Source organism: Alligator sinensis, unplaced genomic scaffold (assembly GCF_000455745.1).
Source record: "Alligator sinensis unplaced genomic scaffold, ASM45574v1 scaffold790_1, whole genome shotgun sequence".
NCBI classification, from domain to species: Eukaryota; Metazoa; Chordata; order Crocodylia; family Alligatoridae; genus Alligator; species Alligator sinensis.
The window spans coordinates 321,102-335,019 of NW_005842723.1; the positions used below are offsets into that span (position 1 = coordinate 321,102).

Genomic DNA, 13,918 nt, shown 5'->3' on the forward strand with positions numbered 1-13,918 from the left:
CTGGTTTGCATTCATGGATTGACCCATGGGATTGAGACATAACTCACTGGGAGAAGGTTTCCTGCTATGGACTAATAAGGAAGATCAAACAGTAAGCTTCCTTATGAGGAGGACACTATCTGAGAAACTTAAGAATGTTGAGGAGACTGGAACAATCTTCAGTGAGATAGTGTTGGTGGAGGTTGACACAGTATAATCTTTTTTTTTTATTATCCTCAGATCCAGTACTGACACAGTCTTGGAGCTGTTATCAATGTCAACTCAGTGTTTTAGGCATAATAGCCAAGTCTCCAGAATTTGTAGTTGTAGGTGATACCAAGGTGGCAGCATGGAGAACATAGCTGATGTTGGATTCATCTCTAATTTGAATCCATCATCATGGATTGTATCAGTGTAATATCTGAATGTACAGAAGTTTCAGTGACTAAACTTGTCTTGCATGGTGCTTGCTGATGCCAAAGAACATGCATTAGGCAGTAGAGCTGAACTTCAGTATAGGTCAAGCTTTAAAGGAAAGACTGTGGATGAGTTAGAAGTATGACAACCTATATACTGTGCTACCAAAGAAGAAATTTGCTGCTGAGTTTGGACTACTAATAGTTCTTTCTGCCTTAGCCAGTAGGAGGAACTGGCTGGGGCCTCCTAGTAACTGTGAAGATTGGAGCACTAGAAGGGATATTTCTAACATGACCACCAGTCCAGTCTGGTTTGTGAGTAGTTCAATCACCTTTCAAATCCCAAATCTGAATTGGGATTGCCTGACATTGATTCTTCTGCAGAAATTATTTCAGGCAAGCATCTCTGGCTTTTTAGGCCTGTTGGGAGAAAAATTTGCAGATGAAGCAATTGTAAAGAATGTGGCCTTCCCAAATGCAAAACTGGTGTTAAGAGATATAACATTCATACTGCCTTAGAGATGTAGCAGGACTTAAGTTGTCAATTTTTCCTTAACAATAAGGTCCGTGATTTGGAGCTGAAGATTCTCAGCTTTTTGCCTATTATTTTACATTTTGTCAACTGGATAAATAAAATAAAATTTTAAGTATTAGCACTAGGATCACAAGCTGAAGCTGCTAATTCTTGTCTGTTACAGTGGTGGCAAGAAGGAAGTGAGTGGCAAGGGAGCCCATTTGGTTATTCTGCCCTGGAATGGCAAGTGCACATAAATATACGCAGAGCCTGGGTATAGTCCCAATGGTCACTCTGATCAAAAGAAAATTATCGTATATTACTTGCAGTGTGGTCCATTTGGGTGCATACTGTGAGATTTTTTGTGTTTCAAAAAACTGCTAATAGTTGTGATTGGAGCAGTTGGCATATAAAGAAGTAGCCTATTTATTTCACAGGGTGTGAGGAGGCTCATGAGCCTCCGCAAATTTGTCTTTTAAGCAAACAAAAAGTAAAGTCTGCAATTACTGCAAGTCAGAAGAATGACAGTAGAAATTTGCTACATATGCATATGATTTTATTTTTTTAAAAAGAACTTAAGTGCTATAATGAACACTGAAGAGTAGAACATTAAACGTCAAGGAATTAAAGTTACTGGTTTTCCTGTACCCCTTTTTACTTAAAAAAAAAAAAAAAAAATCTGTTTTTGAATACTAGTTTGTGTCACCCAATCTCTCTAAATTAGTGTATCTTGGCTAATGAAATGTTTACATCTCCAAAACTTCAGCATGCTGACTTCACTGAAAGATCCCTAATGGAGAGAGGTGATTACTATTAATAGTAATCTCTTTCATAATAATTACAAAAATTAATACATACATGATTCCAACATGATTTCATTAGAAAGTTTTCCTTGCTTTCCTTTAGTTGTGGCTGTAGCTAAATTTTTATTTAAATCCTTGTTTGTCTGTATAAACAAGCTGCTATAATATTATCATCATCAGACTGGCTATAAACTAAAATCTAGATAATGTACAGCCAAGAGTTGGGAAACTACCAAGGAGGAGTATACTTACTTGGCCCACACTTACAGGGAGGCATTTAGAAAAGCCAAAGCAACTACAGACCTGAGGCTGGCAACACAAATTAAAGAAACAAAAAGTCTTTTTTTTAGGTATGTACGTAAAAGGAAGGCGTAGGGGAGCATATGACCCCTACTGAACAAGAAAGAGCAATTAGTGACAGACAGGGGGGACAAGGCTGAGGTATTCAATGAGTTTTTTGCCTCGGTGTTCCTGAACAGGGATCAAGATAAGTCTCCTAATGGGTTGTTAGATGGGCATCACCAGCCCACCAACTATTGACACTGACTTGGTGCGGAGTCACTTGGATGCACTGGATTTGTTCAGGTCAGCAGACCCGGATGAGCTGCAACTGAGAGTACTGAAGGAATTGGCCAGTGTCATAGCAGAAGCACCGGCATGGCTATTTGAGCACTCATGGTGCTTGGGTCAGGTCCCAGAGGACTGGAAAAGGGTCAATGGGGTCCCTATTTTCATGAAGGGGAGGAAGGAGGATCCGAGTAATTATAGGCCAGTCAGTCTCACCTCCATCCTTAGAAAGGTCTTTGAAAAGATTATGAAAGATCATATTTGTGGGAGTCCAGCATGAAAAATAATGCAGCATGGAAACCAGCATGGATTCGTAGTAGGTAGATCATGCCTGACCAATCTGGGTTCATTTTATGACAGGGTCACAAAATGCTTAGACACAGGAGTAGAGGTGGATGTTGTTTTCTTGGATTTTAGCAAGGCCTTTGATATGGTATCCCATCCCATTCTCATAAATAAATTAAGAGGCTGTGACATAGATGTTTACATGGTCCGCTGGGTGGCAAATTGGTTTAGTGGTCACACCCAGAGAGTGGTAGTAGACGGGTTGGTATCAACCTGGAAGGATGTGGGTAGTGGGGTCCTGCTGGTTTCGGTCCTTGGACCTGTACTCTTCAATATCTTCATCAGTGACTTGGGTGTGGGTGTGAACTGTACTCTGTCCAAGTTTGTGGATGATACTAAATTGTGGGGTGAAGTGCACACTCTGGAGAGTAGGGAACAATTGCAAGCAGATCTGGACAGGTTAGAAAAGTGGGCAGGACACAATAGGATGCAGTACAACAAGGACAAGTACAGAGTTCTTCACCTAGGGCAAAAAAATATCCAGCACACCTACTGGCTGGGAAGTGACCTTCTCAGCAGCACAGAAGCAGAAAGGGATCTCAGTCATAGTGGACTCCAAGATGAACATGAGTTGTCAGTATTACAAAATTATCAGCAAAGCTAACCGCACTTTATCATGCATCAGCAGATAAATAGAATCGAGGAGGTGATACTTCCCCTCTATGCGGCATTGGTCAGACCGCAGTTGGAGTACTGTGTCCAGTTTTGGGTGTCATACTTCAAGAAGGATGTTGATAGACTTGAGAGGGTCTAGAGGAGAGTCACTCGCATTGTTAGGAGCTTCCAGAACAAGCCCTATGAGGAGAGACTGAGGGACCTGGACCTCTTCAGTCTCCACAAGAGAACGTCGAGAGGTGATCTTGTGGCCACCTACAAATTCATTAGGGGGATGCAGCAAGGGATCGGAGATGCTCTGTTCACCAGGGCGCCTTTTGGGGTAACGAGGAACAATGGTCACAAACTGACAGAGAGCAGATTTAGGCTAGATATCAGGGAAACCTTCTTCACGGTAAGGGTGGCCAAAATTTGGAATGGGTTTCAAAGGGAGGTGGTGCTCTCCCCTACCTTGGGGGACTTTAAGAGAAGGCTGGATAGGCATCTGGCTGGGGTCATCTGACCCCAGCACTGTTTCCTGCCTAGACAGGGGGTCGGACTCGATGATCCGCTGACCCTGGCATGAGTCTATGAGTCTTAAATCTATCTTTTTACTTGTTATACAGTTAGGCCGTGTCTACGTCTGCATTTAAGCATGTTTAAGCAATTTTGCACATTAAGCAGTTTTTGGCAGGTGTCTACATTTGCAGCGACTAAAGTTAGTGCCAGGTCCCTGCAGCCCTGCTATATGCCCCTAGTGGCTGGGCAGACCCAGCACTAAAGTTAGTTTACACGTGTGTTAATGCGGTTTAATTAATTGAGACTAACTTATTGAAGGTATCTAATTTAGGCGCAATTAATTTAATATTGCCATTTTTAATGCACATTAAGGGTGCACATGTGTAGATGTGTGCCTGTAATGCGCATTAAATTTGGGTAACGATCACTAATGCATCTCGTGTAGATGCGCCCTTAGTGTATTTCCTGAAAGAGTTCATCCTCTCAGGTGTCTGTGATCAGCCTGCATTACATGAGGACTTGCAGATGTGTCCATTAAATCAGCGTTTCTCAACTTGTGGGTTGCAAGAATATACAAAAGGGTTGCGAACAAACTTTAAACATGGATCAAGGCAGGAAAGGTTCTTTAGATAGATGTGATATATTTTATTAGACTAACTAAATAGTTGGAAAAAAGTTGTTTGCAAGCTTTTGGGCATAAACACCCTTCTTCAGGCAGTGGGAGACTCTACCAACAACCGTGCAAAATTGGATCAACGACTTTAAAAATGGATTCTCTTTTAAAGGAGAAAAATGTGGGAAACTGTGCCCCCCTTCTCCCCACACATCCACCCCCTGCCCCACACATTGTGGGGCTGAGGCATGGGGGCAGCAGGTCAGGACTGGCCATCGATGTTTACATATAGGTCCTGGTACAAAAAAAGTTGAGAACCACTGCATTAGACCATGGAATCAACAAACCATTCTGTTTTGGCTTTTGAATTAGCTACACCTTAATTATTAAGGCTGATGGTCAAGAGACTCCAAGAATAAGCAGTTCCACTATTTGGGGACGTCTAAAAATTCTCAGTCCCCTTATAACCTTAAAAGTTATCCCAGTCAATGTTAGGTATTTCCTATAGCTACATAGGCCACGTTCACATGAACAGGGGTGTGCATTTGCAGCGGCACAAATTTGTAGCGACACAGAGGTTTGTGATGCCATAAACCTCTGTGCATGTACATCTGGATCCATCATACTGTGTAAAATTAAATTCTCCAACTGAGACCAAAGTATTTATTTTGGATATGCTGGCAAGTTATTGCTTGCCCTGTGAGATACTGTTTCAGGATCCACATAAGATTAGTAATGAATGCAGGCGTAACATGAGCAGTCTTTTTCAAATCTGGCTTAATTTATTTAAATAAGTTAGGCTGCCAGCGCTAAACAAAAGCCAGGACATAGGGTTTTTCAATGAGTATTAAGTAAGTTTTCTCTAATTTTTTTTGTACAACACCTTTCATATGTGCTCCACTGAATAAAAAACAATACCAAGTTAGCAGTAGATGAAGCAATGTTTGCAACATTAAACAGATGCTTTAAGGGAGGTTTTATATGAGATGTATTGTTAATGAGGCTAAAAAATATGTTTACATTGTTCTGTAAAACACGCACAATAGACTGATTGTTTAAATAATGAGTTGCAATATTTATAACAATGCTTAAATCTGAAGAACTAGGAAATCCCAGCTCTTCAGTTGTGAGCTACAACAGTCATGGCAAGGAACAAAGGTAGAGATGAAGATTGCCTGAGAGGCGAAATTGAAATAGTAGTATGTGAGGAATACAGCAGGGGTGGCAGGTGAAACTGAAGAGATGGGGAAAAAATAAAGGGGAAAGTAGGAGGGAGACGTGTTAAGGATATCAAGGTTATAGAAGGTTCCTAATGAAGGCTATACCTGTTAATTTTGATATCACGGCACCCTTGATTGTATGTTCCGTCACTGAACTCTATATAACAGAATATACTAAATTTGACGGCTCTTTTCTTTATTTGAAATGTCTTAGGGGAAAATGCATGATATTTGAAATGTCATAGGGGATATGTATGATATCTTACAGTCATGAAACATGTTTTTGAAGTACAGGCAGTCCTCAGACTTACGACACAATTGGTTCCTGAAAAAACGTGTCTTAAGTTGAAATGTTGTAACCGAACCAATTTTCCTATAGGAAACAATGTTATAAATGGGGGATTGGTTCCTGAACCAAAGCCCAATACTGTATGTTCATCAAAAATAACCCAGAATTTTATACTTAATGAATTATAGATGAGTAATTTAACTACATTAATGTATTTATATTGTAAATAGCAATCATATTGATTTGGAAGAATTTTTTTAGGTGACTTTGCTGGACTTTTTGAAGGGCTCTTAGTTGGATTTTTTAGAGGGTTCTTGACTGGAGTCTTCTCAGGAGTCTCGGCTGCAGGTTTTTCTGGAGTCTTGTCTGCTTTCTTAAAGAAAGTGTCCAAGGAAGTTTGACAGGTGTTCTCCAGGGAGATGGGTGATGCAGCAAACTTGTCTGCTGGCGTGGCATTGCGTTGGATCAAACGTTGTCAGGTCGAAGCTGAGGTCAGAAAGTTGAAACAGTGTCAATTTCTAAACATTGTAAGTGTGATATGTTGTAACTTGAAATGTAACTCGAGGACTGCCTGTACTTATTACCTAAGTTGGATAAAGAACACAAGGGAAAGTGGCAATAGATCATGAGGATGAGGAAAAGAGATTAAAAAAAAACAGAGAGAGAAAGATACTGTTTATAAGCAAGATACCATTTTTAAGACTCCTGGCTATTTTTTGTCTAGTTTAATTGCTCTTACAAATAAAATACTCCTCATTAAGCTTGACTGTGGTAACAGAAAGCTATACATGACGATTAGTAGGAAAGGCTAACCAGAAGAGATTAATTTTGAGAGGGGATTTGAAGATTAAAATATATTTGCTGCTAGTTTGTTACAGAGGAAGAGGCTACACCTTCTAGGAAAGAAAGACAGCACTGAGTTGTTGTTCATTTGCATTACAGTATGGGAGCCCTACTCATGGACCAGGACTTTCTGCCTACATTTTTGGCCTGTTGAGGTTTTGGTTTTGTTGAGGGGGGAATAATCAGGAGGTAGGACTCTGGGACTACTTTCTCTGCTTCAGCAAAAGGAATAAATGGAACATGGAGACAGTAGAACCTTGGGGATGCCTCCTCTGCTGCTTTGGTTGGAGTGTGCGCCACAGGCCAGAACCATCTCTTCATGGGCTGGATCTGACCTCTGGGCTACAGGTTGCCAACGTCCTGTATTAAATGTTTGTAGGACTGTAGTCTTTAGTTACAAAAGAAAAAACCTTCAGGGTTTCCTCAAATCTCTATGTATTCCACTTGTTAGAGGCATGAAAGGTCAATCAGTTTCATCTCAGATATTGTTTAAAAGGGTTTAGGAATATATTAAATTTTGTTTATACCAGCTAGTATAGAACATCTAGCTAAAAATAAAGACTGCTGTCTTAGGGCAGAGAGAGCCTTCCCGTTTTTAACTTCTATAAGAAGATTAGAGACTGTAAGTCTGCCCCAGCTTTTTGCAGGCCTGTGCTGTAGTCTTACATAAAAAGACTCTGAATTCATAGCTTTTCACATCAGAGCACTTGCAGCTACGAAGACAAAAGTTTCCATAATACGAAAAATAAAAACCAAAACCAAAAAGAGAAGCACTCAAAGTTCTTGTTTGTGTATATGTCTGTCTGTGTGATTCAACTTGAAATATATGTATTAGGGCTGTGCGACGTTTCACCGGGTGTTTCGTTTCAAAGCTGTTTGGATGCATTTTGAGCTTGAAACAGCAAAATCAAAAGGAAACAAAAGCCATCGAAACAGTTTTGAAACAAAACAAGGGCACTCGAAACGTTTTGAAAGTTTCAAAACGTTTTGAGTTTCGAAGCCGGGCTTAGTTGGCTTCAGCGCTGGTCCCAGCCGACAGCAGTAGCCTCATGTCATCCGGCGCAGATCTGGGGGCTGCACCTCTCCGGGAGGATTCTGGCACAGCCCCCAACCCTCCTGGGGGTGTGGGCTGCTGGATCTGCATGCCGGATGACAGCGTGCTGTCGCTGTCAGCTGGCACCAGCGGCAGCACCAATCTTCCTGGCACTTGGCACAAGCTGCACCCCGTGCCAGTCCCAGCTGGCAGCAGCAGCCTTCTGTCATCAGGCAGGCAGATCGGGGGCCTGCTTGCACCCCCAGGAGGGCTGTGGGGTCTGTGCCAGACTCCTCCTGGGGGTGCAGGCCCCCAATCTACCTGCCAGAAGACAGGAGGCTGGTTCTGCCACCTGGGGCCAGCAGCAGCACCAGTCTTCCCAGTGCTGGGTACAGGCTACACCCAGCGCTGGTCCCAGGTGGCAGCAGCAGCCTTCTGTCATCTGGCAGGTGGATCGGGGGCCTGCTCCCTCGGGAGGAGTCCGGCACTGCCCCGCAGCCCTCCTGGGGGTGTGGCCCCCTGGAACCGCCTGCCAAATCACAGGAAGCTGCAGCATGAGGTGCAGTTTCCCAGGAACCTATGTACTTATCTCCTTGAAACTTGACAGGCTTTGTGCCCTCAGAAGGGGCTACAATCCCTGCAAATTTAATCCAAGTCAGGGAAGAAATGACAAAGTTATAGGCAGTTTTGTGCTTCCCCATTGTAGCCTATGGGTGAAACGTCGAAACAATTTAAACTAAACTCAAAATGAATCACTGTTCCGTCAAAGCGGAACAGTGCTGTTTCGCACAGCCCTAATATGTACATATGTATGAGATGCAAATCTATCTTTCTAGATAGATTTGCATCTCATACATATTCCATGACTCATCTTTCCTTGGTACTGTGGGACTCTATAGTGGTAAAAGAAACAAGAAGTGGTTGAGCTCCCATAAATCTCAGACCAAAGGGGCTTGATTTTCATACTGTTTTCTTGCTTTTTCTATGTAAAAAATAAGCTATACATCTTCCTATCATATAGGAATTTTATTGGTATCCAATAGTGAATTGTGCCATATTGACTAGTCTTCTGGCCATCTCTAGTGAATCTGTCAGATATTTAAAGTACATGTACATAAAGTTAAAACTAAACATTCCTAATATATTCTTAATTTTAACATTAAGGAATATTGCTAACAGATAAAAATAGAATTATTTAGAGGCATGGTACATTTTAAAATATTTTTGTCAACTGTAGATGGGCTTAATTTTATGGTAAAAAGCCTTAGTGACTGATTTCAGTGAGAGTGCTGACTGAGTTAGGACTACAGGATGGAGCCATCTAGCATTTTGAGAGTCTTTTAAATTTATTGTTATTCGATATAAATAAAGTAGTTGTTACTGTCTGTGTTATGTTATTCTGCTGAAAGTCATTTTTTGATTACAGAAACAGCAGAAACCAAACTTGAGTCTGCTATTGAGTGCTTCCCAGAAATTCAAGGAAAACAGTAAGCAATTTGGAAAAAAAAAATCAATTACTATGTTACATGTTGATGTGAAAATAGATTTATTATGAATTTCTCTTTTCCTTCTGAGTATATTTTCTTTTTCTTTTTACTGTAGTAGATGAGAAAAGTAGCATTATGAGAACAGAACATGTAGCCATTTCACTGCAAAATAAATCAGATTGTGAAGCTGAAGAGATCACTGAATCCCCTCCTAAGCCTTTGTCCCAAGTCAAGTCCTTCCCTCATCCCATCCATCCCTCACCCGGCTCCTTTTCAAAACGTTCCCAGATGGCTCCTCCTCTTCTGGGCTTCACACAGGTAAACTTTCTGTTGTTTTTTTTTATAAAGGTAACGTTTTTGTTCATATGTTGTTTTTGCTTTTTCACACTTTATGGTTTTCTGAAGATGGTGAGGATACTAAAATGGAAGGTCCTCAGTCATCAAAACAAAACCCCAAACAAGTAGATACAAAGGACAAGAAAGAAGGTAAAAAAATGAGAGATCAAGATAGTTCAGATGCAAGCAATCAGGAGGAAGGAGAATTAGAAGAGGAGGAGGAAGATGAAGAAGAAGATGGAGATGATGATGAAGAGGAGGAGGAGGAAGAGGAGGAAGAGGAAGAAGAACTTAGTCAAGAAGAAAAGGAGGATGAAGACTTAGAAGAGGAAGAAGAAAGTCAGGGTGATGGCACAGATGGTAAGGAAGAAGAATGTTTTAAGAAGTCACAGGATAAGGGAGAAATTGTTCAAGAATTGGAGACCATTAGCAATACCATTAATTGTGAAACAGAAGATAAAGCTGGAAGTGGAAATGTACCTGAAGGTAATCAGAAAACATGTGACGAAATAGATCAGAACATCCAGGAATCCATTGATATCCCCATGTCTTTTATAGATGGGTTTTATGAAGGTTTAAACGAAGAAGTAACTACGGTATCATCCAAAATGATAAATAGTGGGCTGCCTCAGCGAGAAGGTGGTAATAAACATGAAGAGGTTGAATATCAAAATCTAAAGAAACTGCAAGATACTGAGGGAATTCAGAAAATAAGGTGTGTGACTGAGGGAGGGCTTCACAGAAAAGCCAGTTACTCTTCTGAATACTCTGAAATGACAGCTGGGGAAAAAATTGCATCTCCATCTGTCTTAAATAGCTGTGCCATTAAGGGTAAAACCTCAAATGTACAAGGTGATATCTCTGAAAGTGATGATGATCCTTGGTCAGAGACAGGAAATCAAGGGCATGAAAGCAGAAGTCATAATGCTGTGAGCGCTAAACCTTTGGAGCCAAATGTTGCAAAGGAACAATATGAGGATTCTGAGGAACTGGATAATACAGTGTGCAGCTTATTAATACAAGAAAGTGAGAATTTGCTTTTACATGATCAGGAAGAAATTATGAAAGAAACATTTCAAACAAGCACCAAAGTAAGTAAAAATGATCAATTCAAATTGTATACAGGTAATGCAGAAATAAAGAAAAAAAAGATAATGACTAAGTCAAATGGAAAATGTTAACAGAACAATGATAAAATGATTCATGGAATTTAAATCTGATCTAATCTTCAGTAGAGAATAAAATATGACTGAGCATAATATTCTAATAAGTATGAGTATTTATGTATTAGTTAGGATAGTAATGAGCAATACTTTTTTAATTTAAATGAGATTTTTGATGCAATAGGGGAGAAAAAAAGAAAAATGTTAGATTTCTTATTTCTAGAGTCAGTGTCATCTCTGGTCAAAAGATGAGTTCACAGTATATTGTTTGTGAAGAGAGGCTGTAATCTTAATAAAATCTAAATGTCATGTGGCAAATGTGTCTGTGGAGGGATTTTTGCCACAGAATAGTTCTCAACCAAGGCAACTGTTTGTGGGTTGTTTTTTTTGTTTTGTTCTTACCAGGATTAGTGAAAGCTAAACCTAAGTGATTTGGTATCGAGTGAAACAACTAAATCACCCTGATTTAGCTTTCACTACAATTGGGTAATTGTGGTCAAAGAACAGATGCTATGCATCTGGCATTTTTTGGCAAGTCCCTGCCCTCCCAGTAATGTCATTTAATTTGATTGCTTGTCCGTGGTCTAACTAAACCAACATGCCTCTCCAGCAACTCTGGCTGTATCTGTGATGCTCAAGCTCAGACAGCTGACTACATCACCTATGAATGCCTTCATGGCCCTCCTTCGGGCACCCGAGGTTCTTATTGACATTGACTGTTCTACCTGTTGCTGGCTTTCTAGCCATCATGCCTCCAGCATATGTGTGTGGCGACACTTGCTTCATCATCATCAGCAAAACTGAGGCATACATATAAACTGAGTTATTTTTTACATGAAAAAGGAAATAAAACAAAATTCTTTAGTCAGAAAATAAATTGCGCTATCTGAGAGATGGTGTCCAGTTTTTGGCCCCCAACTACAGAAAGGATGTAGACAAAATGGAGAGAGTCCAGCAGAGGGCAACAAAAATGGTTAGGAGGCTGGGACATGTGACATATGAAGAGAGGCTGAGGGACCTGGGCTTATTGAGTCTGAAGGAGAGAAGGGTGAGGGGGGATTTAATTGTAGCCTTCAACTACCTGAAGGGGGGGGGGGTGTCCAAAAAGGATGGAGCTAGATTGTTCTCAGTAGTGGCAGATGACAGAAAAAGGAACATTGGTCTCAGGTTTCAGCAAAGGATGTTTTTCCTGGATATTAGGAACCACTTTCTCACTAGGAGGGTAGTAGAGTGCTGGAATAGGTTACTCAGAGAGGTTGTGGAATCTCCATCCTTGGAAGTTTTTAAGAGCCTGCTAGACAAATCACTGGCTGGAATAATGTAGTTGGGGCTGGTCCTGCTTTGAGCAGCGGTTGGACTAGTTGACCTCCTGAGGTCCCTTCCAACCCTAATTTCTTATGATTCTACGGTGACCAAAGCATTCTTGGTTGAAGAGGTTTAGTTAAGGAAAGAACTTTCAGAGGAAATGAGCTGTATCTAGATTCTCAATTTTCTTTAGAAAATGCTGCAACATCTTTTTCACTGGAGCAAAAATGATAAAACATTGATGCTCCCATCTAGTCAAGTGCATCCCATCAAAAAAGCCACCCCCTTTCCCCGCCAAAAAATCTTAGATTAAAAAAAAAAATCAGCCATTTGACCTAAAAAAAGAATTTATATGCCTATACCCTAAACAGAGTACTTCCCCAAAAGAGAGTTGACCTCATGGTTCCATACAATCCAGTAGATTCTTAGTGTTGGTATTTATTCTGGCAAGCTCTTGGGGATGGTAATATAAAGTAGTTGCAATATAAAATCAGAAGACAAATGTAATGTCGTTTTTGTAGTATTTATGGCCAGATATTTTCCATTTAATCTCTTTATTAGGAAGAATCATCAGAGGAGGAGGAGGAGGAAGACAATGAAGAGCAACTGCAAGCTTCAAATGTGGATAAAAATTTGATTAATGTTAACCCTGAAGTACAAAATCCCTCAGAAAATGTGTCTGTTAGGAAAAGTAAGTTAGTTAATACTAACCCAAATGTTTTTCTTGGTTTAACTAGTATGAGAGTCCTGATAGCTGGAAACTGATAATCTGCCTTCAGTACTGTGGACCATGTGAACATTTTGACTTATCTGCAAATCCTGGCAAGAAATGACAGAGAAGTTTTTGTTTAAAGTTCCTAGGTCCCTAAATTTCAGCTTTTGAAATGGCAAGAATGCACTCAGTGAGGTTACATCTTAATGAGTTTAGCTAGTACAGAGTACTTAAGCAGTACAGAGTACTTCGTTAATGGGCATATGTTACACCAGTCATTTATTCATTCTCTTAAGTCTTAAGAATAACCCTAATATCTTTTTACAGTTTTAAGTTCCTTCAAGCTAATCAGTAGAGGTAGAATATTGACTTTTGATTATGTCAATTTTTCACGTGTATAGGTTTAGCTGGCCATATCCAAAAAAGGGACCTAGGCATCTATATTTGACCTACATTGTACTTTAGATGCTGGTGTCCAGCGCCGCAGTGTTGAAATCTCTCGCTTAGCTACTGGCTAATGCTCAACGCCCTACATCAGGGTTGGCAACCTATGGCCCATGGGCCAGATTTGGCCTCTGAAGAGGCTAGATCCAGCCTGTGGCAGCTCAGAGAATCAGCAGCACCCAGCCACTGTAGCAGAGGAGGCATCCACAGGGTCCTAGCACCTGCCTATTCAGTTTATTTTGTCTTGCCACTTTGAAGGCATCCCCAGGGTGCTGGCACCCACCCTTTTCTACCTATTTGCTTTGCAGCCTCTGCTGATTGCCAGGGGATATGGTTCTGCAGCTGTGGGGGAGGCTTGGTTGTAAATAGCACCCCACAGTGGCAAAAAGGCTGCCAACCCTTGACCTCAGAACCTCATTTTTCAGCGTGAAAGTTCCTTGGGTACCTAAAAATATGTTTCTGTGGATGTCCAGAAACATCTCAGGCTGAGCACATCATTGTTGTAGATCAACTGAGATCCAGAAACTAGGGGTGCGGACAGAAATAACTTTTGGAATATTTCCAAGCATAGTGGGTTTAGGAGCATTTAAAAAAGGTTAGACAAGGTTCTTTGGGTGAAGCTGATATCTTTTATTAGACCAACTTAAATAGTTGGAAAAAGTTTTTGAAAGTTTTCAGGTTTAAAAACCCTTTGTTAGGCTGAGGAGGTCTCTGCAGTTGGTGTGGGCTCTTCCCG

General features: G+C 40.7%; 1 protein-coding gene across 8 annotated transcripts in view; it reads left to right on the top strand.

The window, feature by feature from the left end:
* Positions 1-13,918, top strand: part of ANKRD26 (ankyrin repeat domain 26) — a 126,220-nt gene that overhangs the window by 27,699 nt on the left and 84,603 nt on the right. For all 8 annotated transcript variants that reach the window (XR_003096377.1, XR_003096378.1, XM_025216290.1 and 5 more), the window contains 3 exons: positions 9,162-9,222; positions 9,338-9,540; positions 12,588-12,717. Coding sequence is in view for 6 of the 8 variants with exons in the window: in XM_025216290.1 (XP_025072075.1) it covers positions 9,162-9,222; positions 9,338-9,540; positions 12,588-12,717 (394 nt within the window). In the remaining 2 variants the exon portion in view is untranslated. The remainder of the gene's footprint in view (positions 1-9,161; positions 9,223-9,337; positions 9,541-12,587; positions 12,718-13,918) is intronic.